General features: G+C 44.4%; 2 protein-coding genes and 1 long non-coding RNA gene across 9 annotated transcripts in view; 2 read left to right on the forward strand and 1 right to left on the reverse strand.

Moving 5' to 3' along the window:
- Nucleotides 1-484, forward strand: part of LOC309350656 — a 28,073-nt gene extending 27,589 nt beyond the window's left edge. For both annotated transcript variants that reach the window (XR_014160475.1, XR_014160476.1), the window contains one exon: nt 7-484. This is a non-coding gene — a long non-coding RNA (uncharacterized lncRNA). The remainder of the gene's footprint in view (nt 1-6) is intronic.
- On the reverse strand, nt 223-12,366 carry LOC309350640 (suppressor of cytokine signaling 1-like). 2 transcript variants are annotated; one of them, XM_081877688.1, is made up of 4 exons: nt 11,297-12,366; nt 9,704-9,884; nt 7,215-7,325; nt 223-3,660 (listed from the first exon to the last, which is right to left on the reverse strand). In XM_081877688.1, the coding sequence occupies exon 4, from the start codon at nt 3,583-3,585 to the stop codon at nt 3,016-3,018; it is 570 nt and encodes a 189-aa protein (XP_081733814.1). In that variant the 5' UTR covers nt 3,586-3,660; nt 7,215-7,325; nt 9,704-9,884; nt 11,297-12,366; the 3' UTR covers nt 223-3,015. The 2 variants fall into 2 exon arrangements, with proteins under 2 accessions (XP_081733814.1, XP_081733813.1); XM_081877687.1 differs by having other exon boundaries at nt 7,215-7,366.
- The window catches only part of SERHL2 (serine hydrolase like 2), a 23,472-nt gene continuing 12,534 nt past the window's right edge, over nt 10,803-21,740 (forward strand). Inside the window, exons 1-2 of one of the 5 annotated variants that reach the window (XM_081877653.1) lie at nt 10,803-11,098; nt 20,923-21,072. In XM_081877653.1, the coding sequence (XP_081733779.1) occupies nt 20,925-21,072 (148 nt within the window). In that variant the 5' untranslated portion in view covers nt 10,803-11,098; nt 20,923-20,924. Of the gene's footprint in view, nt 11,099-17,782; nt 17,946-18,005; nt 18,369-20,922; nt 21,073-21,740 lie in introns of those variants that run through there. The other 4 variants (XM_081877652.1, XM_081877651.1, XM_081877650.1 and 1 more) reach the window with 4 other exon arrangements.

The raw sequence follows: 21,740 nt of genomic DNA on the forward strand, positions 1-21,740 counted from the left end.
TCCCAGGGAAGCCAAATCCTGGATAAGCACCTGGAACCCCTAGAATCTCGCACCGCATGGGGATTGGGGTGGCCTGCCACAAGACAATCTCTGCTTGCTGAACCCTGTCCACCAAAAGATATCACAGCCAATAACTACTAGCTCTGGTTGATGCTCATGCTCGGGTAAACATGCAGCCACTAAGAATATCTATTTTCCAATTAAATGCAAAGGCAGCTGATGTCATTTTGCAGAGGCAACCATTTATTGCAGCCTGTCAAGATCTTTCAACATCAGATTACAGTGATGGCACCTTAAAATCAAATTCAGTATGCTCCAAGAACCGAAGCTCAAGTTGTCACATTCGCTTAACACAATGAACTGCTAGAAATAAAGATACACCCGCAAAATCCTCACAACTGAATGCCCTCCTTTTTCAGCTATTATTTCCTACCCTGATCTGTATCAAAAGTTTGCTGTTGCTAATAAATTGTAATTAAAGCCATCAGGAGGAGAAGTTTCCATTCAAATGTAACAGAGGCAGAAGATAGATGTAAGACACTCCATAGATAAGACTGTGTGGCATATGCACTCACAAGGGGGCACTGCATAACAGCTTTCTATTTCTCTTTGTAAATTAGCTGCCAGGATACATAAGAGTGAAGTTATAACAAGCCTACACACTTCTCCAGCCACTCTGGACGGTTCCTAACAGAGTATTAAAAACACTATAAAACATCAACCATTAAAAACTTCACTAAACAGGGCTGCCTTCAGATGTCTTCTAAAAGTCAGATACTGTAGTTGTTTATTTGACATCTGATGGGAAGGCATTCCTTAGCTGTGGAATCTGTGGCCTTCTAGTTTTTGTTGGACTCTAAATCCCATTAGCCCCAGCCAGCCTGGGATGATGGGAGTTGTAAACCAACCATATTTGGTGGGCTTCAGGTTCCCCATTGCTGCAGTAAAGGATCTAAAAATTCAGTCGTTGATTAGGCCTAGGTTCAAGGTGCTGGTGTAAAAAGCCCTATGCAGTTTGAGACCAGGATACCTAAGAGATTGTATCATCCCCAACCAACCACTGAGTTCTGCAGATACCATCTGATCCGGAGGCCTGTTCCGCATAATGTGCCCTTTGGAACTCCTTCCCACTACATATCAGACAGTTGCCTTCTCCATTGCTTTTTTGGCTCCTGCTAAAGATGGTAATCTTTCAATCAGCGTTCTAAAAGGATACATTTCTTCTGGCTGGTATCTGTCCTTGATTTGAACGGTACAACAGTGAAGTCCTATGCATGTTTACTCGGATGCAACTCCAACTGAGTTCAGTGAGGTTTGCGTCCAGGTAAGTGTACGGGTGACAAAAGTTGGTTTTAGAATTAGCCATGCTTAAAGTAGACCTACTGATATCAACGACACTTAAGCAGGTCATGACTAACTTTAATCCCATTAATCCCAATGGGCCTATTCTAAGTACTGTATGACTAAGTCTTGAACGACCCCAGAGATTTGAAGGGGTCTGTGGATCATGTAGGCATCTGTTTGGCCACTGAGAACAGGATGGTGGAATAGCAGGCCTCTGGTGCTCTTACACCCATCATTCTATGCAGACCACTGAAGTAAGAAATTCCATCCTAGGCTAGTCCCAGTGTCACCTTGAATTTTGAAGATGCTGCTCAGATGGCTCTTCTCGATATGCTTCTCCAAGCCTCCTGCTGTACTCCTTTGTTTGTAGCAGGAGCCATGAAAATGCCCCAAACAACTGTGTTAATTTTAATCAAGCTGCATAAATCATGAGGATAAAACCATGGTATGGTTTCCAAAATCCAGATTCACCACTAATACACTTAGATATCCAGATGCTGCAAACAGTCTACATATAACAAAACTGCAGAAGTCAATACATTACAGTAATTGAGTTCACTTTTATGAAAACACTGCTGTACAAAAAGGAGGATGAACACATTTAATGAAGAGTTCTTCCCATTTCTCCCCCACTGAATGACAGCAGCACACTTTTTACAAGACTCGCTAAATAAATACCATTAAATGCTTTTTAGGCACCTTTTTTAATTACTGCGGATTAAGACAATTACTAAAATATTATTATACTGTGATCCTATATAGTATGTCTACTTGGATGTTCAATCTGAGTTCCGTGGGGCTTGTCCCCAGGCAAGAGGGTATAGGATTATAGTCTGAGTAAGCCTGGAACAAGTGAAAACCTCTACTTACCCTTTTACTCTGAATATGCACCTTTTTCATTTCTTATTCTCGACTGAATCCCTTGTACACTGGCTACCACTTGTTTTAGGTAGTGGGGGGGTTGGTTGGTTTTACTTTAATCTGATATAGATTCTTTTTAATCTTCATTAAATTCCTCTATTTTTCCACAAGTGTGACTCACCAAATACAATAATCTTGACTATTGTATTAAAGACTCACATTTTTCTTATAAAATAATGCTAATCTTAAGCCAAATAATGGAGTTGCTGGGAAGTGCTAAAATAGAAGCCTACTTCCTACCCTGACACAATGAGGACAGTACCCAGTGGGAAAGAGAATTTAGGGAGATGCATGGAGGAGAAAGCTAGACACTGCTGAACCTGCCCCACTGAGAAGAAGGCTTGGTTGCAAGTATAACAGTGCTATCTTCTACATGTCAACTCAAAGTGAGTTTTGTTGAGTTCAATGAAGCTTACTCGCAGGTAAGTGTTAGCAACCTAAGTTTTCCAATAATCTCCCATATACACAGAGCAGTGCCTCTCTGGTTCTAGAGATCAGCATTCAACTTCTACGCACTAAGTCCTATCTCAGCATCAGATCTCTGAAACCAAGTTTCAATGTTCCATCAGGAAAGACTGGCTTAGGCAGCTGGAATACCAAGTTGCGGATGAAAGGCAATGTTTACCTCTAGCCTATAAAAGGAAATGGAAACAGACCCTAAGAAAGCAGGAAAAGCAATGACTCATTCTGTTAGCGCATTGGCGTCATCAATATTTGCATATTTTTGCCCCCCCCCCACACATTTTGGCGTTACTGTTGCCAACGAAGAGGTAGAGTCCAACAACTGCCCCGCCCAGTCCTGCTGGAAGCAGGTAAGGCGCGTTGGCAGAGTTCCTGCAGCGTGGGCACAGCCCTATGCTCCCTGCAGAGGGGCTCAGAAAATACTAGAGGAGCTTCTCCCATTGCATCACAGTGGAGGGGTTTAGTCCTGGTTCCTGCCACCACTAGTTCAAGCAACCTCAGTACACAGTCCGAAAACCAGTCCTTCAGCCAAAAGTAGCCTTTGCTGAAAGAGATCCGGAGGCTGACGGGTCCAGACGGCATGCGGACGCTGAGGCTGAAAAGGCAGTTTCCCTGAGAGCTGTCTCGTAGCAAGTAGGTCCCCACCGGCTCTTGCAGTAACCTAGCATGGGCCTCATGAACAGATAAAGGGCCCCAGTAAAATCCACTGGCCTGCAGGAGGCCAAGCGACCGTTCCACCACTTCCCATTCACGATCACGAAATGCACGGTAGTGAGACAGCAATCTGGTTGATGTTGGGCTAAAAGGAGACTCTTGGTGTTGCCTCTGTGAAGTGGAAAAGCTGCTGAGTTTGTTCATCTGCCTTCTCTCCGATCATCTCTCAGAAAGCCTGCAAATCACAGGAAGATGCCACCACTGTCTTTATATTCAGTCCTGCGAATATACACACACACAAATGAGAGGGTACGTTTTGGGCCCTTACTTGGGCAAAAAGAAGGGATGAATTGAAGGTAAGCAATGGCATATCAAAGACAGAAGCAGCTGTATCAAAATACCACTGTAAAAACCAAACAAACAGAAAGTTGGGGAGCACTAGTATGTAGTTTATTTCCCTACCCCAGAAGTCCACACTTGCTTTGCAAACCTGGTGCCCTTCAGATGACTGGGGACAATAGGAGTTTAAGTCATAAACATCTGAAGGGTACCAGGCTGGGAAAGCAGCCATGTTAGTCTCTTGCAGCAAATGGCAGCAAAGAATGATTATTTCAACATGGTTGCCTTCAGTGTTTTGGCATGACTAACGATAGTTATGAATTGTACCAAAATAGCTCATAACTGCCCCACTCCCAGTTTCTGGCAGAATTTGAAGTTTCCACTGTCCTTTGGAATTTTAACACACATTTCAGAACAATTTCTCCACATTTCCAAGAACCATCAAACTCTCTTCTTAACGTCTCATATCATGGTGTAAAGAAATAAGCAATAAAATATTTTATTAAAACTTATTTTCAGTGCCTTTAAAACTATTTAGAAACAGTATACTTCCAACTGCAGGTTGCTTGTGAAATCGTTAATAAATGAACTAGTGGACCCACATTTATACTATTATTATGTCACTTTGAAAAAATGAACTCAAAATGACTGACAAACATTAAAAACGGATATAGACCCAAGACTAAAAAACAACCTAATACATAATATGCCAGATTTGCACTAAAGAGCAGTAAAAGCAAGTTTAAAATGTGTCTGTGTTGCTCCAAGTAGTTTGCCCATATTTTTTAAAATGTAATTCTTGCTCTGAAGATATACTAGATTTGCAAGGAAGAGCAAACTTCTTTTCTTTTTTTTTAAGTGTATGTTGCTTCAAACCAGGAAAGGATCTGGAGCTGCTTTATTATTATTTAATACAGCTGTTTTGTACAACAGCGCTTCTGTCCAACAGTAACATTTTAAAAATAAAAATGCCTTGAATGTGCCTTCAGTAACAACCGGTGAAAAAGAGAAGGCCACATCCTTTCCTTTGGGTTGATGGAAACACTATGGAAGTAAAGGGTGTGGCAACAGAAAGACATCACTACACATTTAAACAACGCCCGCAATGCACAGTGTGTTCACGGGCAAGTAGCATGTGGTCTTACACTGGGTTTTCTTCCTTTATTGAGATTTATCTGTGGATTGGGAAAATCCAAATTTAGTGGGGATAAGTGGTAGCTGTCACTAGGATGAGGATGCTGTGTGGACACCACAAACAATCAGAGAGAGACAGAGAGAGACAGAGAGAGAGAGAGAGAGACAGAGAGAGAGAGAGAGAGAGACAGAGAGAGAGACATACACACACACGTTGCTTCAATCCACATTAAACTTCCATGTGGGTGAGCCCTTAGGCTGGGATTTGGCAGACCAAGGTTCAAATATCCACTCGGGAACCTCAGTGTGTTACTGTCTCTCAACCTAACCTACCTCACAGGGTTGTTTTGAAGATACCGTATTTTTCTGTGTATAACACGACCCCATGTATAAGACGACCCCTATTTTTTGGAGCCCTCAACAGTTGGTGAGCTTCTTTTGTAAGTTCGCTGAGCTGTTGAGCAGCTTTTCGGTGATCCCTCACTCTGGCTGACGAAATTGGTGCCGTAATACACCACATACTGGCACTCACCAAATACTCTTCCTAAGCTGGGAAGAACGGGTAAGCAGCCTCCTCTCCAACATTTCCCTGCTACTGCCGCAGCACCAGCCCTCGCTTACTTAGCATATTAACCCGTGTATAAGACGACCCTCAATTTATCACAAAAAATTCAAAAAAAAGGTTGTCTTATACATGGAAAAATGTGATAAATTGTGCATGTATATAACACCTTGAGCTCCTTGAAGGAAGGTAGGATATAAGCTTTAGAGAAAGGAAAAGAAAAAAAGGCTTCTTACACCATTTGTCCTAGCCTATAGTATACTACAAGGGATTATATTTTTGAGATATTCTTAACATGGGAGATGGATTAAAAAGGAAACAATGTGAGCCCATTAGCAATACTGATGTAAAATTAAAAGCGAATCTGTGGAGTGGAATCTAAAGCAAACATATTCACATCCTGGTATTAGGGGAATGCTTTTGTGGGGCATCAAAAGAAGATTAGATAGATAGACAGACAGCTTCTTTTATGGCTTTTGATGGTTCATGCCTACTCAAGGGCACTGCAAAGGTCACAACTATTGCTCAGGGCAGAGTCTGAAATCAGTGGTCTCTGTGTGCACACACCAAAGGATGGAGAACAGTTTGAATTTTAGGAGTAAGCGAAAGAGTTCCAAGTTTTGCAGCTGGTAGGCAAAAAGCAAACTAGAGTGGTGATGAGGAGTTTCAAAATCAACCCAGATTCAACTTAAGACTCGTCCCACCTTGCATATTTGTAAATGAACAGACAGAAGTTGATCCTAAAACAAAATGTTGCAGTGTGAAAAGTTTGTATTCAGGATTCCTTCCAGCCACAGTTTTTTTCTAGGATAGTCCATTCTATTACCACCACCCTCCTTCCCCTCCTCCACTCCATGCGCACATACTCACCATCCTATGACCATGGAACACGCTCCATCTTCACTGGGTTGTTGAAGATTTTTTTCACTTTTAGTTTTTCCCCTGAAGTTGCTTTGCATGTTTGCAAAGCATGGGTTTCCCCTAGCCTGCTGACATGAACGAAGCCATTCTCCCCACCCCAAAAAGTTTCTTTGTACTTTTGCAAAACTTGGGTTTCCCCCCAAGCCTCCTGCTATCTCCCATTTTGCCTACATAAGGATTGTGATTCTGAGAAAATGTTCCTTTTCACACACGGCAATAAAAAACCCACAATTTCTCCAGTATTCTCTCCTTATAAGGGAACTGAACCCAGAAGTGCATTAATTCTTGGGGATGTGAAAAAAAGTTGCTGAAATTATGGAATTCAAGAGCAAAGAGAGAGAGGCCATGCTCTGACCAAGCTGCAAATACTGAGTAGACGTGGGCTGTGCTGCAAAATCAGTTCCTGTCGCACAGTATGACTGGCACAAAGAACAGTTATATATGAACTGGGACTTTTGTACTCCCCATTTGCTCTCCTGATTGGGGCGGCAGGGGCGGGGAGAGAACCTGATACTACAAACAAAAAAGTAACTCCCAAAATCTGACTCTAGACTGGAGCAGAAATGAACTTTGCCAACTGAGAGGCATCTTATCACACAAAGATGATACTGAAAGTCCAAACTGTGAAGGTGAAGAATCTTAGCTAGCAAATTTATTGTTCTGCACTGTTGCGTGTCTCTGTGTTGAGTTTTTATGTTGCTGTGCACTATCCTGATATTCTATGAGAGGGCGGTACATAAATACTTTAAAAAATAAACAAATAGCAAAAATGATAAGAGGGCCTAAAATATAGAAGCTGCAAACATCGAAAAGCATAAGAGATACTAGGGGAGAAAGCAGCACAGCAGAACAGGAGAGAACATGCATTATCAAGTACCTTGAAAGCAGTTCTTGGAAGCGTGCTGACTCAAACTCGTATGAGAGGTTCTTCCTGCTAACAGACTGTCAGCTCCCCAACGAAGTATAGCCATGAAGAGCAGCTGCCAGTCTATAATTAAACCGCCAGAGAAAGCCCGTGATATCTTCACACTGATTAAAAAGGCAGAGAGAGAAAACGATAGTACCTCCAAATGCATGTTACCTTTTTTTTATTTAGTTAGTTTACAAGTAATTATTATAAATGAATTATGTGATTGAAATAATCACATCTTGCAATGTTATGAGACATTTGATTATAAGTATAAAACAGCAATGAAGATCTAATCATGGTTATTTGAGGCAGTAATCTGTTCTATACAACCACTTCAAACTCAGAATGGGGTCAGCTGTCCTTACAGAAAGATAAGCATGGGCTCCACACTTAAGGAAAGATGCTACCTTGGACTTATTCATTTATGCCACTGGCATCAATGCACAAGGTAGGAATGCAGGAATTTTGGGGTTATGCATCAGTTCTGTGACCGAACAGGAACGTTATAGGAATGTGTTGCCAATGCAGCCAAAGGAGGTTCATTTGTTTTATTTCTCAATCCGAACAAAATGGAAGATGGTTTATTAATCAAAATGTTAAGTTTTTCGAGTCTTAACATTCGAGTAAAGCATTTGGATCTACTATTTTGGTTACAATGCAGCACTCCTCATCGGACTATGTTGGACAACTATTTAATACCAACAACAGTGCACCAAATTACACCCCACACTCATATTGTGACTGACCAGATTTTGTTACAAACTAATGCAAAGTGGTAAGTGGTGCTACTCTATGCTTGCCATACGTCAGGAATATTCCTGACATGTCCTGGTTTTCGGGTGTAAAAATGGTGCCCGGGGAATTTTGCTTAACAGTCAAAATATCTGGGAAAACCCGGATGTATGGCAATGCAATGGAAAAAGCAGCGTAAACAGCTCAAAATATCACTGTTTTTGAGTTAGGTTTCCCCTCAAAAGCTTATTTTCTTTTAAAAATCTCAACAATTTTACTTTTTTAATTTTACTTTTTGAAATATGGCAACCTTCCAGCTGCTCTTGAGAACATAGATATGTTCATATTCATTAGTCACCTGCTCTCAAAATACCAATATTATATCAAATGGATATAGTCCGAACTTCGTAAATCCATATGACCCCACTTTTTCCACACAGGAACACAGAACATAGCAGCTCCAAATTATATCTTTTACTAAGGAAGAACTCCCTCAAAATTCATGCCCAAGAAATCTCACCCTTCCCCTAACCCTTCCTAGCATCTTGCCCCTGCATTAATGGGGCGGAAGCACTTTGGAGCACAGAGCATCTCTGACTAGAACACCATTTTAGGAATGCAGATAAAATAACAAAAATACTGACAATACAGCACATTTTAAGGAAAGGTGAAGGATGTTTTGAACAATGACTGCAATGGCACTTTTTGTGTTCCCCAATAAATTGGTATTCAGAGGCACGTGGGCTCCGATACTGGAGGTAACAGAGCTATCCTGATTAGGAGGAGCCTTTACACCCATCCAAGGAGGCAGCCATTACTGTCACATTGTAGTAGTGAATTGTGCTGTGAAGTCTTTCCTTTTGTCCGTCCTATATATCCCAAGATTCAGCTCTAATTTCACGAGAGAGGAAGAAAACACTTTCCCCAATCAAATCAATTTTCTAAACCAAAAATCCGCAAACATTTTAACTTCTCACAGGGGACTGTTTTGGTTGCCCTTTTCTGAACTTTCTCCAGCTCCACAAAACCCCTTTTGAGGTATAGCATCCAGTAGACAGTATTCTAAGTGCTAAGCAGCAGTATTAGGTAACTGACCTCCTGCTCCAAACGATCCCATCCTTTGTGTCATATAATGCAATTACTCAGGCACAAGCAACATAAATATTAGTAATAGCTTAGTAGTACAGTACTCAGTAGTACCAGCTTACAGCCAAGAGCTTGCTAACAAATCCAGTATTACCATACATAGAAATTCCTAGATTTCAAAATATAATTATATTTTGAATAAAAACACTAGTTACAATGCCCCCTATATTACAGCACCTGCATTTTACAATTATTTTCAGATTACTTGGCAACTGAAGAGCAGTCTTCCAAGTGACCAACAAACGAACACTTGCTTTGATAGAAGCAGATTACGTGTTTAAAACAGGGCATGGCAAGATAATACTAGGCAGCCATTTCTCAGGGATGCGTTTGTTACAAAATCCAGCACCGAGCACAGGACTGGATTAAAGGATCTCCAATGCCCTATCCAGCTCCAATTTTATGCTTTTCTAAGCTTTGAAGAAGAACTTCAAGGAGCTCCCAGTGAACTAGCCTGGGTTTAGCAAGCCTGTTCCAAGTGGGAGCCCCTGAAGTGGTAGCACAATGCACAGAAGCGACACCAACTGTTCTAAGTCACATTGCAAAGACTTTAAAGCAACAATCAGATGCATACTTACTTAAGTGACATATGTCTCAGTGAAGAAAGAGGACCCTTCTTCCAAGTAATCATCTGGGGTAAGACGACCAGGAAGACCATTCAGAGGATGAAGAAAGTGGACACAGAGCATCTCTCTCTCACCCTCTTTGTAATATTAGAACCCACAGCCATCCAATGAAGCTGAATGTTGGAATTGGCTCCTAAAAAGATGCAGCAATAACCACCAGCTTTAAAAGAGAGTTAGCCAAATCCATGGAAGATACAATGGCTATTATCTTCAATTCCTGGGGTCAGCAAACTTTTTCAGCAGGGGGCCAGTCCACTGTCCCTCAGAGCTTGTGGGGGGCTGGACTATATTTTGAAGGGGGAAAAAATGAACGAATTCCTATGCCCCACAAATAACCCAGGGATGCATTTTAAATAAAAGCACACATTCTACTCATGTAAAAACATGCTGATTCCCAGACCATCCACAGGCTGGATTTAGAAGGTGATTGGGCTGGATCCGGTCCCCAGCCTTAGTTTGCCTACCCATGCCCAATACCAAAGGCAGAGTCCCAATGACTAGGAACCACAAGTGGGGAGTATCTCTTGCACTCAGGCCTTACTTGTTGTGAGCTTCCCATAAGCATCTGGTTATCTACTGTGAGAACAGGAGGCTGGACCAGACTGGTCTTGGGCCTGATCCTGCAGGGGCTCTTCTTGATTAGGCGATTGCCACCAGATTTCTACAGCTTTCTAGGGTTAGCTGCTCTAAATCAAGTCCGGACTTCTAAATCAAGGGCACGGTGTTTGCAACACCAACATCTGTTCTTGTTTAACTACTTCTGCAGTCTCTCTTCATCTCCAGGAGCTATTAAAAAAGGCTTTGAGGTTAGCCACTGCTTCCTTCCCGAGATGTGACTCAAACAACCCGTTTGAAGCAGGCAGGGGTAACTAACAGCACAGCTTTCCATCGGAGGGGGAGGGAGACAGAAGGGGGGAGCCAGGTCTCTTTCCACCGCACGGTTCCCGCCGCCAGATCAGCTCGCAGGAACCCCCCCCCTCCACTAATTGGTCCCAGCTGCGGATCCTTCCGCGGCATTCCTGCCTGCCTTGGCGGCGCCGGGGCAGCTGAGAGCTTTGTCTGCGGGGCTGGCGGATGACTCCGCGGGCTCCCGGGCGCCTTCGAGCGCGGGAGGGGAGCCGGGCGCATCGTTTGCGTGCTTCGGCAGCGATCCGAAAGCCTTGCGCGGGAAAACAGAAGCAACACTTAAGAGAACGGCCAGTTTTGTCAGTTATAGATATAGGGCTGGATCCAGTCTAAGTCCATTGAACTTAGATCCCAGTCAGGATTTAACATCAGCACCTTCGATTTCAAGGAGACCCAAACTTAACTTGCTTGCACCCGGATCCTAAGCACGTCTACTCTCTAGTAAGTCTTATGAATTCAATGGGGGTTAAGTTTGCAGCTTCAGTCTGGCTCTTACCTTCATGACGTCGGTGGCTTAACTGGTAGGGGAACCAGATATTCCCTATAGCCCCCCCCCCAAAAAAACCTCCGCTTCCAGTCGCCCCCCCCCCCTTCCCTGAAGCAGCTCAAAAAAACACAAAAGGAACTTTGCGTACTTACTTCATTGCACTTTGCTTACAAAGCAGGCGAATCTTTTCGCTGGCTTTCCTCTTGCTGGAGAACCCTGAAAGGTTTGAGCATGGGGAAAGAAATGTACTCAATTTGCAAAACTGTGAATGCCTCTCTTTGGCTGTTTAATGGGGGTAAACCCCCACCAAACCTCTCGATTTCTTTTTGCAGTGAAGGGTCGGAGAAAAAAGTCCCGCCCCCCCCCAATCGAGTAATTAAAAAAATAAGACAAGGAACCAAATGAAGAGTAAGATTTGGGAACTGCGGAGCTCTTCCGAGCGAGAGCAACGCGCAGCTCCAGCTCCAGCTCCCGGCGCGCGGGCTTCCCGGCTGGGGGGCGGGGGGTGCAGCAGTTTTGCAGCGCGTCGCGTGTGGGAAGCTTGCGCGCTGCCCAAGGAACCGGCCTCCCAAGTTCCTCGTTCCAGGAATGGGCACTTAAGGGACAACTCGCAATTGCCCCCCTTACTCAGAAACGCAAAGGAGGGGGGCTTCTTCTTCCCTACCCCGCTTCTTCTCCCCGCCCGTGTGACGCAACAGAAGGTGCCCATTAATGCAAAATCAAAAGAACATGTTCGAATTGAGGGGAAATGCTTGCATTAATGACCGCCAGTTGATAATTAGCATTTCCACTGCACGGATTTCGGCGCTGAAGCAGGGCCCGTCAAGAGTTCCAGCCCCATCTGAGAAACTTCCATTAATTTTGTACAATGCAGAGTTCTCTTGTTCTGCCGTTCCTCCCAGAAGCTTAAGGCAACATACAGGGTCTCTCTCTCTCTCTCTCTCTCTCTCTCTCTCACACACACACACACACACACACTTTATCATCTTCACAACAATCCTGTGTTAAGTGAAGAGAGAGCAATTGGCCCAAGGCCACCTGTCCTAGTGCCTGATGCTCTGTGCACTTGAGGCTGCTACAGAGCGTGGCAAGCAAAATCCTACAAACTACAAAAGCAAATTTAATGCCAAGGATTAGAAACCGGCAGCTGTTTACTCGTTTGCTTTTTAATGATTCAATTGATAAATTAATTCAGTTTAAATACATTTATTAACTACTCTGTCTTTTTAGCCCACATATTTTTAGCCCACCTTTCAATGTTTTTTATTTAAATGCTCAACGGGGGGCTTCCAACAACATCCTTAAAAAAACCAAATCTGATAACAGTCACAACAGGTCACAACAACTTAAGCACCCCTTAAAATCTCAAGCATGCAGGGCAGCGGCAGGACAGGGAAGGTCATATCTTAACCATATGACAGGTCATCAGAGCCAGAGCAAAGTCAAGCCTTACTAGGCAGAGAGTTCCACACTGTCGCTATTGCCACAGAAAGCACCTTATCCTATGTACCTGCTGGATGCGCTCACTCAAGCAGGGTCTTAAAGAGCAGGGAAGCTCCTAAGGGAGAAGGCAGCATTTTAAGTATTTGTAGTCTGCTTTTCACTCTAGTCCCAAGGCAGCAGACAGTAACATTAAAGCACAATTACCATAATATTAGTAGCAATCAAAAATAAAATCAGCAGCAAAAGCAAAAATAAATAGAATAATATAATAGACCCAAGTTGTTTTCAGCTTTAAAGGGTTAAAAAATCAGCACTTTGAATTGTGCCTGGAAACAATCCAGAAGCTGATGCAACTATTCTAACAGAGGTGTAAAACTAGCTCCTGGTAACATACTATCAGATTCTGGGCCAGTGATCCATGCCTGGATGTTTTTCAGAGGTGGTCCATGTAGAGCACATTGCAATAATCTGGTCTTGATAGAACAGAAGGGGTTGTCACCATGGATAGCTACAGGGCTTCTTTTTCAGCCAGAACTCAGCTCCAGCACCTCTCAGGTGGGTGCCATTGTCATTCTAAGAAAACAAGGGAGGTGTTCATGGAGAGTTCTGGCACCTCTTTTTCTAGAAAATTGGCACTAGATAGATCTGACTTCTCTAGGAACAGATGCAGCTGGAACACCAGTCCAGAGTGACCAAAAGCGCTCTTGGCAGCAATCAAGAGCAGACAGGAATTGAGGTTTGTGGGCAGTTGACTTTATTCCTCCTATGTATCCTTTCCAAATCATCAGACTTCACAAACTGAGAAGTATTCATGACGTGCAGTTGCTGAAGTTCCATCCACTGGATTTGCTCTAACTGTGGCATCCAAGTTGCATCAAATTGTACAGGGACTCAGGAAGTTGGGGGAGGGGGGAATTGGCAGAGAGAAACTTTTCTCCCTCTCGGTATTACAACCCACAACCATCCAGTGAAGCTGAATGTTAGAAGATTCTGAACAGGCAAAAGGAAGTATTACTGTACACAGTGCATAGTCAAACTAGAATTCATTACCGCAAGAGGTCCTAACATAAACTCTAGTCTAAGCCTCCTTGGATTCATAATGAGGTTTTCTCCATCTCTAGTCTCCATCATACCTACCATTTCATCACTCCAAGTTCTGCCTGGTGGGGTACCTTCTGTCAACCACCCAGGCCATTTCTTGATTCCAGAGATCAACTGAGGCTTCGACAGAAGCACCTGTCAAGGAGACAAAACAATCCTCCTGAGTCATCAGATGGTTTCTGGGTTTCCATATGTTTCTACCCTACTTGTGCCATTGCTGCCTGGCATTTTGAGTCTCTGGATAAATTAGCAAAAGCTAGAAATCTCAAAATAATACAGAAATACAATGCACCTGAAATATGCTTGTAACCAGTGTATATGGTGCTGGTACTCATCATGAGGTTGTTATAATAAATGCCACACTTTTAACATTTGGGGGGGGAGCTGCCAGTACTGTATAACCTGGAGTACCTCCAGGAAAAAACCCCCACTGCTTGTAACATTTTCCAAACAAATATTATTTGGAATATATTCATTAAAAAATTGTAACACTGCTATATACCTGGGATTGTTTAAAAAAGGAAAGAGGGCTGTAGCTCTTTTTAATAAGTAGATTTACACTACATCTTTCTCTTTACAGCTTCCTTTAAGAATCCTTATATTTTGGTAAGTGAAAGATTGAGCCAATTTTCCTCCTGCCAGGAAGCAGATTAGTGGGTCTTTTCACAGAAGCTCCTCCCCTCCTCCTCTAGGACAAAACCAGTTCATTAAGGAACTGTGACAAAGGCTTTCCAGGAAAGTGATTCCTTTTTGATGCTGGTGGAGAAAGAACCAAAGCCCATGACACACATTTCTCCCTGTCCAAATGTGCTACCATGCTTGTTTGATCCCTATGTCCCTAGACATGTCTGAAACCTACTTTTCTTTTCAGATAGAAAGCCCATCTGGAACCCAGATGGCTGGTGGGATTTTTCTGTGGTGCCAGAGTGGTCACATATTAAGTCAGGTATTTCTGGGGGTACACAAGGATACACAGTACTGGCACCTTTCCCTCCCTACACTGGTCAGAATCATAGCACTTACTGTAACAACGTCATGGTGAGTATCGGCACATTTCCTCCTCCCTCCCCCGAAGAAAAGCACTGGGTATAGGACGCGGGTGGCGCTGTGGGTTAAACCACAGAGCCTAGAACTTGCCGATCAGAAGGTTGGCGGTTCGAATCCCCGTGACAGGGTGAGCTCCTGTTGCTCGGTCCCTGCTCCTGCCAACCTAGCAGTTCGAAAGCACATCAAAGTGCAAGTAGATAAACGGCGTTTCCATGCACTGCTCTGGTTCGCCAGAAGCGGCTTAGTCATGCTGGCCACATGACCCGGAAGCTGTACGCCGGCTCCCTCGGCCAATAAAGCGAGATGAGCGCTGCAACCCCAGAGTCAGTCACGACTGGTCAGGGGTCCCTTTACCTATAGGGCAGGATGCAGAAGAGAAACTGGCCTTGCAATGTCTTGATAGTCAGCTGTGGGCAAGTTGTAGAGTGAGAGACAATATAGAAAAGCAAAAACACAATGGAGCTGAGCTAGTGTTCTCTAGCAGCAGATTATGTGTTTCTGAATGCCCACTGTTGGTTTGACCAAGGCATGAATTCAGGACCACCTTCATCAGACTTGGAAACCTCTATCTTCATGTCTTTCCCTGTTTTATCTCCCTTCTGTTGTGTTTCAGATTGATAGTTACTCAGCGTAGGAACTTGTCCGCTAATACTTAAAGCACCATGCACATTGATAGGGCTATCATTATAATAATAATTGAATAATAATTTATTATTTATACCCCACCCATCTGGCTGAGTTTCCCCAGCCACTTTGGGAGGCTCCCAGCATAGTGCTCCCAGGTCGCCTTGCCCCCTTGAATAGCCATCTAGCCAGGGAAGGAGAAAGAAAAGTGTGCTCCCACCACCACCACAGGTGACTACCCCAAGTAAAAACAAAAAGTGGGGCACAAGCCGTGGAGGGGAGGAGAAGAGGGATGTGGCCATGGTAGCTTCCCCCCTCCCCCCCCCAAGCAAGCACCTTGCTGAAGGCCCCCTCAAAGCTGGCAGCACCTCTGTTAGCCATTCAGAAAATGCTTTAATAATTAAGTTACCATGGAAACACATCACCAAACTTTCCACACTCTTTTGTTAAGTTTAAAGCCCAGACCAGGTATTGGCTCAGGGCAACCTGCACTGAATAGCTCTATTCACAGGAGACAATCTGACTAAGGAGACTCACTCTGGCTAAGGGTAAGGCTGGCTCTGAATGCAGGAGATGTTGCTTCACAAGAGATTTCCTGTTGATGCTTAATCTGATGCTCCATCTGTTAAGTATATTACATTCTATTAAGTATATTACATTCACTTTTCCGAGCCTGTTCCCTTAAATGAACATTGATTCCCTCGTTGATGATGTGATGCTTAGATCATTCAGCTTGTCCAGTAAAAATCATTTACTAGGATTATTTTGAATGAAGAGGTGTGTGGTATTCATTGCTTTCCAGTAAGGTCCGAGTTTCACTAAGAGCTGATTGACTTAGTGGAACTTGGGTCTCCTGGGAAAGCTGCTAAATACCGCACACACACCTGATCCATTCAAAATAATCTTTGCAAATGAATTTTACTAGGATTGATTTAGTTTTTTAAGTGTTGATTCAATGTCAGGCAACCTCTGAATTATTTGCCGGCTAAGCCTGATAGGTGATGTTTCTATGGACTATTAAGCTAGAGCTGTGTTTGTACCAGAGCCTTGCTTGTCACAATTTCCTCTGAAATATTGTGGGGAACCATGCATTTGTGTTAAACAAATGTGAATAGGAGAAACAATAACTACTTTCCACACTGCAGTCTTCGTTCTGGCCAGGCTGATGTGCCTTACCATAAATTCTGTGCCAACAGGAATTCAGAAGGTAAAGCTTTTCCTGGCATGCACAAGAAGCAACGGGCATTTCATCTGCTTCTGATGACACAACAGTTAAAGGCAGCAGGCCAGGGCACTGCTAGAAGAAAGCTGGCAGCTACAACTCCAGCTCAGAAATGAAAATATTTCACTGGCCACATGAAAATGTTTCACTGGTTTTTGCTGCAAACAAGAGAATGGAGCCTTTTACTGTACCACTGTGGATTGGAAGCTGGTATGAATCCAGAGTGACTCCTGCTGTTCCCCATCATGTTTTGCTTGCTAATTATAACGGGACAGCAATTATTCTATTCAACTTCCAAGGCTGAACTCACCTGTAGTGGCCACCAGGGGAGGCTACATTGGACCATTGGAGCTGTTAGCTTCAATTTATGTATTTTGTTAGGAGCAAAATGCCTCTCATTGTGACAAGGCGGCTTGAATATACCCAGTAAACTGAGGTTTTGGATGCAGTGCTTATAGGGATAACAATGTGTGTGCATAGGCACACACCCAGGTGTGTGAAGGCTAGGCTACCCAGTACCGGGGATGGAAACAGATAGTATCCAAACTGCAGCAGTTTAGTTCAGTCAGGGAAGCTGAAAAGGTGCATGGGGTCCTTATTTTTCCTACAGCAGGGAAACTATCATCCCTGGAGTGGGACATAGCTATAACATCCCCAAAGGCCTCATCCTCCATCCTCTCAGATTTTCCAGGTCAGCCACCGTAGGCTCAAGGGAACAAAATTATTCGTAGAGAGCCAGGGTCTTATTGCCCCTTGGATACACACAGCTTGTGTCCAACAGGCAGATAGTTGTACATGTGACAGACAGCTCAAAACAGTGGAAATATATAAACAAAGATGATAAAATATTTTGCACATTTCAAGCCATATCGGTGACAAATGCTGATTTCAACCCATGATGCTCCTTGCTGCACCATTTCATAAGCCAGCTTCCTTTCAGGCCCCTGGTCAGGATCAAACATCCCAGTTACAACTTAAATTTTACAGGGCAACCCCATGCAATCATATTTACTGGAAATTAAGTTTGGAAATGTTCAATGAGATTTCCTCCATGCAGTCTTAGCCTGTGCAAACTTACCTGGAAGTAAACCCCATTGAGCATAATGGGGCTACCTTCCAAGTAAACATGCGCAAGCTGACAATAGGATTCAATTCTTGCATAGGGTTGCATAGGACGCTCTCTGAATTCCAGAGCAAGGAAAAGGCAGAAGGATCGAGCGCCCGGTCCCTTTAAGAGCTGCAAGCTTGCTCTTTGCATCTCGCCGCACAGAGGGAAGTCTTTCTCTCTGGTTCCGGCAGCTGCAGATGGGGGAGAGAGTTGCTTTTCTTCGCACAGCTTGAAAGCCAGAGATCTGCGTCCCGCGGTGAGTGACTTGGCCGGATCATTGCAGCGGTCCCTGCGGGTCCGGGGCCTCGTACTTTCACGCCGTTACTTTCCCCCTCTTAATTATTAAGCAGAGTTTTCAGCCTTCCACTTTGTTAATGCTCGGCCGAGTTGGCGCTGGGTCAGCAGCTTTGGAGACGGGAGAAAGTCCCCTCCGTGGGCCTGCCCAGCTCTGTAGTTCGAGTAGGAAAACGCCGACAGACGCTTTTCGAGCCCTTCGCGCGCATTCTTGAGTGTTCAGGATTGTTAGGGGGCGACAAGGCAGGCCGCGGGCGGCACAACTTGTTGCGAAGGCCTCCGCGTCTATGCTGGGTCTCTCTGTGAGACGCAATGGAGGAGAGGGTGCCTCTGAGCATGTGCAGCGGCGGCCGACCCTGCCCTTCGCCACCGGAGCCATTCACCGGTACAGATTCACAACTTTATTGTGCTTTATAGATAGTCCTGACCCCAGTGGGCTTGTTTCAGAAATTAAGCTTAATTAAGAAAATTAATGGGATGTACGGGCACAGATGCGTGCAGTAAAAGTAGGTTAGTCAGTAGTCCTCTGATGTGTCCAGCGTTGCATAAGGGTGTGAGAGGTCAACGAGTAAACAGGTAAACTGCGGCTGCCTTATCTTCTCATTTTCCTCCTCTCTTACACAGTAACCATATAAGTACTGATGCAATAGCATTGATTCAAATATGTATTGGTAACTTTTAGGCACCTGCAGTTAAACTTGTTTCTCAGTTTTGATGTCAGCTGTGCTCTATGGAGGGAGTGCATACAGCCCTTGACTTATAAATACCATTTCCACTTAGGCTGCTTTTAATAACAACAACAACAATTATTTGTTGTTTATACCCCGCCCATGTGGCTGGGTTTCCCCAGCCATTCTGGGTGGCTCCCAAAAGAATTAAAAGCACAATAAAACATCAAACATTAAAAACTTCGATAAACAGGGCTGTCCTTAAGATGTCTTCTAAAAGTCAGATATTTATTTCCTTGGCATCTGATGGGAGGGCATTCCACAAGGCAGGCGCCACCACCGAGAAGGCCCTCTGCCTGGTTCCCTGTGACCTCACTTCTCGCAGGGAGGGAACCACCAGAAGGCCCTTGGCACTGGACCTCAGCGTCCGGGCAGAACAATGGGGGTGGAGGCGCTCCTTCAGGTATACTGGGCTAAGGCCGTTTAGGGCTTTAAAGGCCAGCACCAACACTTTGAATTGTGCTCGTAAATGTACTGGGTGTTTGAAGCAGGGGTCCTGTTTCCCAGCTACGTTGGTTCTTGTGGGAAGGGAGTGGTGAGCCTGGGCAAAACAGACACCTAAAGGTTCCACCTCAATGCCAGGCTTTGGTTTGAGGCAGCCTTGAAAAGCCTTCCAAATGGTTAATTGTGCAGTAAATTTTGCTTCCTAATGGCGTTTGTGGTGTGTGTGTGCGCCATTGGTGGGCAAAGGCTGCACTGCAAACTGAGAATAAGACCCTGAATATTGAGACTTGTGAAATGTCATCAGCATCCCATAAATGTAGATGTCACTAGCAACATTTTACTGTGTTTTTGTATTTGCTGTAAGCCACCCAGAGTGACTGGGGAAACCCAGCCAAACGGGCTGGGTATAAATAATAAAATTATTATCATCCTCATTATCATTGTTACTATCATCATTATTATTATTGGACTTGGTAGCCCCCATCAGTGGGTGAGTGTAAAAGAATGATGGCTCATGTTGGCTGAGGCAGGAAAGGCAAGCACCATTCCTCTTGATCACCTCTGACATGCTCAGAGACATTTTGTTGGGGTGTGGTGGGTCAGCCTTTGGCCTTAAGCTAATCCTGGAAGCCCATCATCTTCTGTATGTTTCCTTGCCTGGCAATGAGCTGAGAAGCTTCTGGAACTTCGGGGAAGAGCAGCAGAAACTCACTGAGTCAAGAAGCACTTAATCATTGTCAGGTTCCAAATATCCATAGGGGCAGACCATCCCAATGGTTCCCTCATTCCTGCATCACTGCAAGCCCAAACTTCACCAGGAACTGATCTAACCATGATAGCAGGGTCACTCTGCCCTCCCCTGCTACTGGACCAGAAGCCGGACAGGAGCAAAGACCAAATGGAAACTATGCTTGACCAGAGTGCTATGGAATCCGGTGGTGCTGTGTAACCAGTGGAGCAACCACATTCTAAGACAATTGTACCATTGGAGGGGAGAGTTCAGGGTCAGTGGTCAGTTCACTTCTCATTGTGTGCTTTCTCTCATTCACCCTTCCCTCTTTTTTTTCTCCCAGGGGAAGGAAAAAAGGGGAGTATTTCAATGTATATCATACACAATAAGGGCTCATAAAATGATCGCAAACAATAGATGCTGAAAAACTAGAATGACTTGAAACTGTAGCACCATGAAGCCCTCAGTTCCATGAGGTGGGGAGATAATGTTAAAAGCATGCCCTGAAAGAGCCGCCACTAACCTGGCACCCTCCAGGTGTTTTGGACTACAGCTCCTGTCAGTCCCAGCCATTACAAAACACCTGGAGGGTAGCACGCTAGCAAATGTTGCCTTAAAACACAGTCTTTACAATCTTTCTGAAAGGGGTGGGAAGAGGCAGCCAGCCAGACAAACCAGCGCTGCCTGATATATTTGTTTCAGTGACTGGATGCACAGGGCCAGAATCTGTTTATCGACTTTTTGTTTGTTTATTTATTACATTTATATGCCACCTTTTCTCTCAAGGTGGTGCAGATAGTTCTCCTCCCCAATTTATTATCACAACAATCCTGCAATGAGAGATGGTATGACTGGCCCAAGGTCACCCAGTGATTGGGGATTCAAACCCTGGTCTCTCTCCCAGGTCATAGTCCAACACTCTAACCATTATGCCACACTGATCAGTGTTGGTGTCCAGTGGTTATGAGACATAGGTGAGACTGCCTTCTCTGGTAACACTATCATCACCAGGAGACGCTTCTGTTGTTTCATTTCAGACATGATCTCAGAGATGAAGTTAATGGTCCCCTGGGGCCACATCGCAGCCAAGGCATGGGGATCTCCACAAGGCCGCCCTGTCCTCTGTTTGCACGGGTGGCTGGACAATGCAAACACTTTCAACAGGCTCATCCCCTTACTCCCCAAAGGTAGGATTCGTTGTTGGGTCCTGTGTTGTTTATTCCTTTACAGGGGTGCCCCGCAAGACAAATGCCTCGCAAGACGGAAAACCCGCTAGACGAAAGGGTTTTCCGTTTTGGAGGTGCTTTGCAAAACGAATTTCCTATGGGCTTGCTTCGCAAGACGAAAATGTCTTGCGAGTTCCTGCGGGTTTTTTCCCTTCCCCCCCCTTTTTCTAAGCCGCTAAGCCGCTTATCAGCTGATCCGCTAAGCCGCTTATCAGCTGATCCGCTAAGTCGCAAAACCATTAATAGCGCTAATCCACTAAGCTGTCAAAGGGCTTGCTTCGCAAGACGAAAAAACCGCAAGACGAAGAGACTCGCGGAACGGATTCTTTTCGTCTTGCGAGGCACCACTGTATTTGAACAGCTGGCTAACAATAGTTAGTTGTGGTGCACAAGTAACTTAATACAATGAAATTGTAGTACAGTGGTACCTCAGGTTAAGTACTTAATTCATTCTGGAGGTCTGTTCTTAACCTGAAACTGTTCTTAACATGAAGCACCACTTTAGCTAATGGGGCCTCCTGCTGCTGCCGCGCCGCCGGAGCACAATTTCTGTTCTCATCCTGAAGCAAAGTTCTTAACCTGAGGTAATATTTCTGGGTTAGCGGAGTCTGTAACCTGAAGCGTCTGTA

This window comes from Podarcis erhardii, assembly GCF_964252035.2.
Source record: "Podarcis erhardii genome assembly, chromosome: 10".
In the NCBI taxonomy this organism is placed as follows: domain Eukaryota; kingdom Metazoa; phylum Chordata; class Lepidosauria; order Squamata; family Lacertidae; genus Podarcis; species Podarcis erhardii.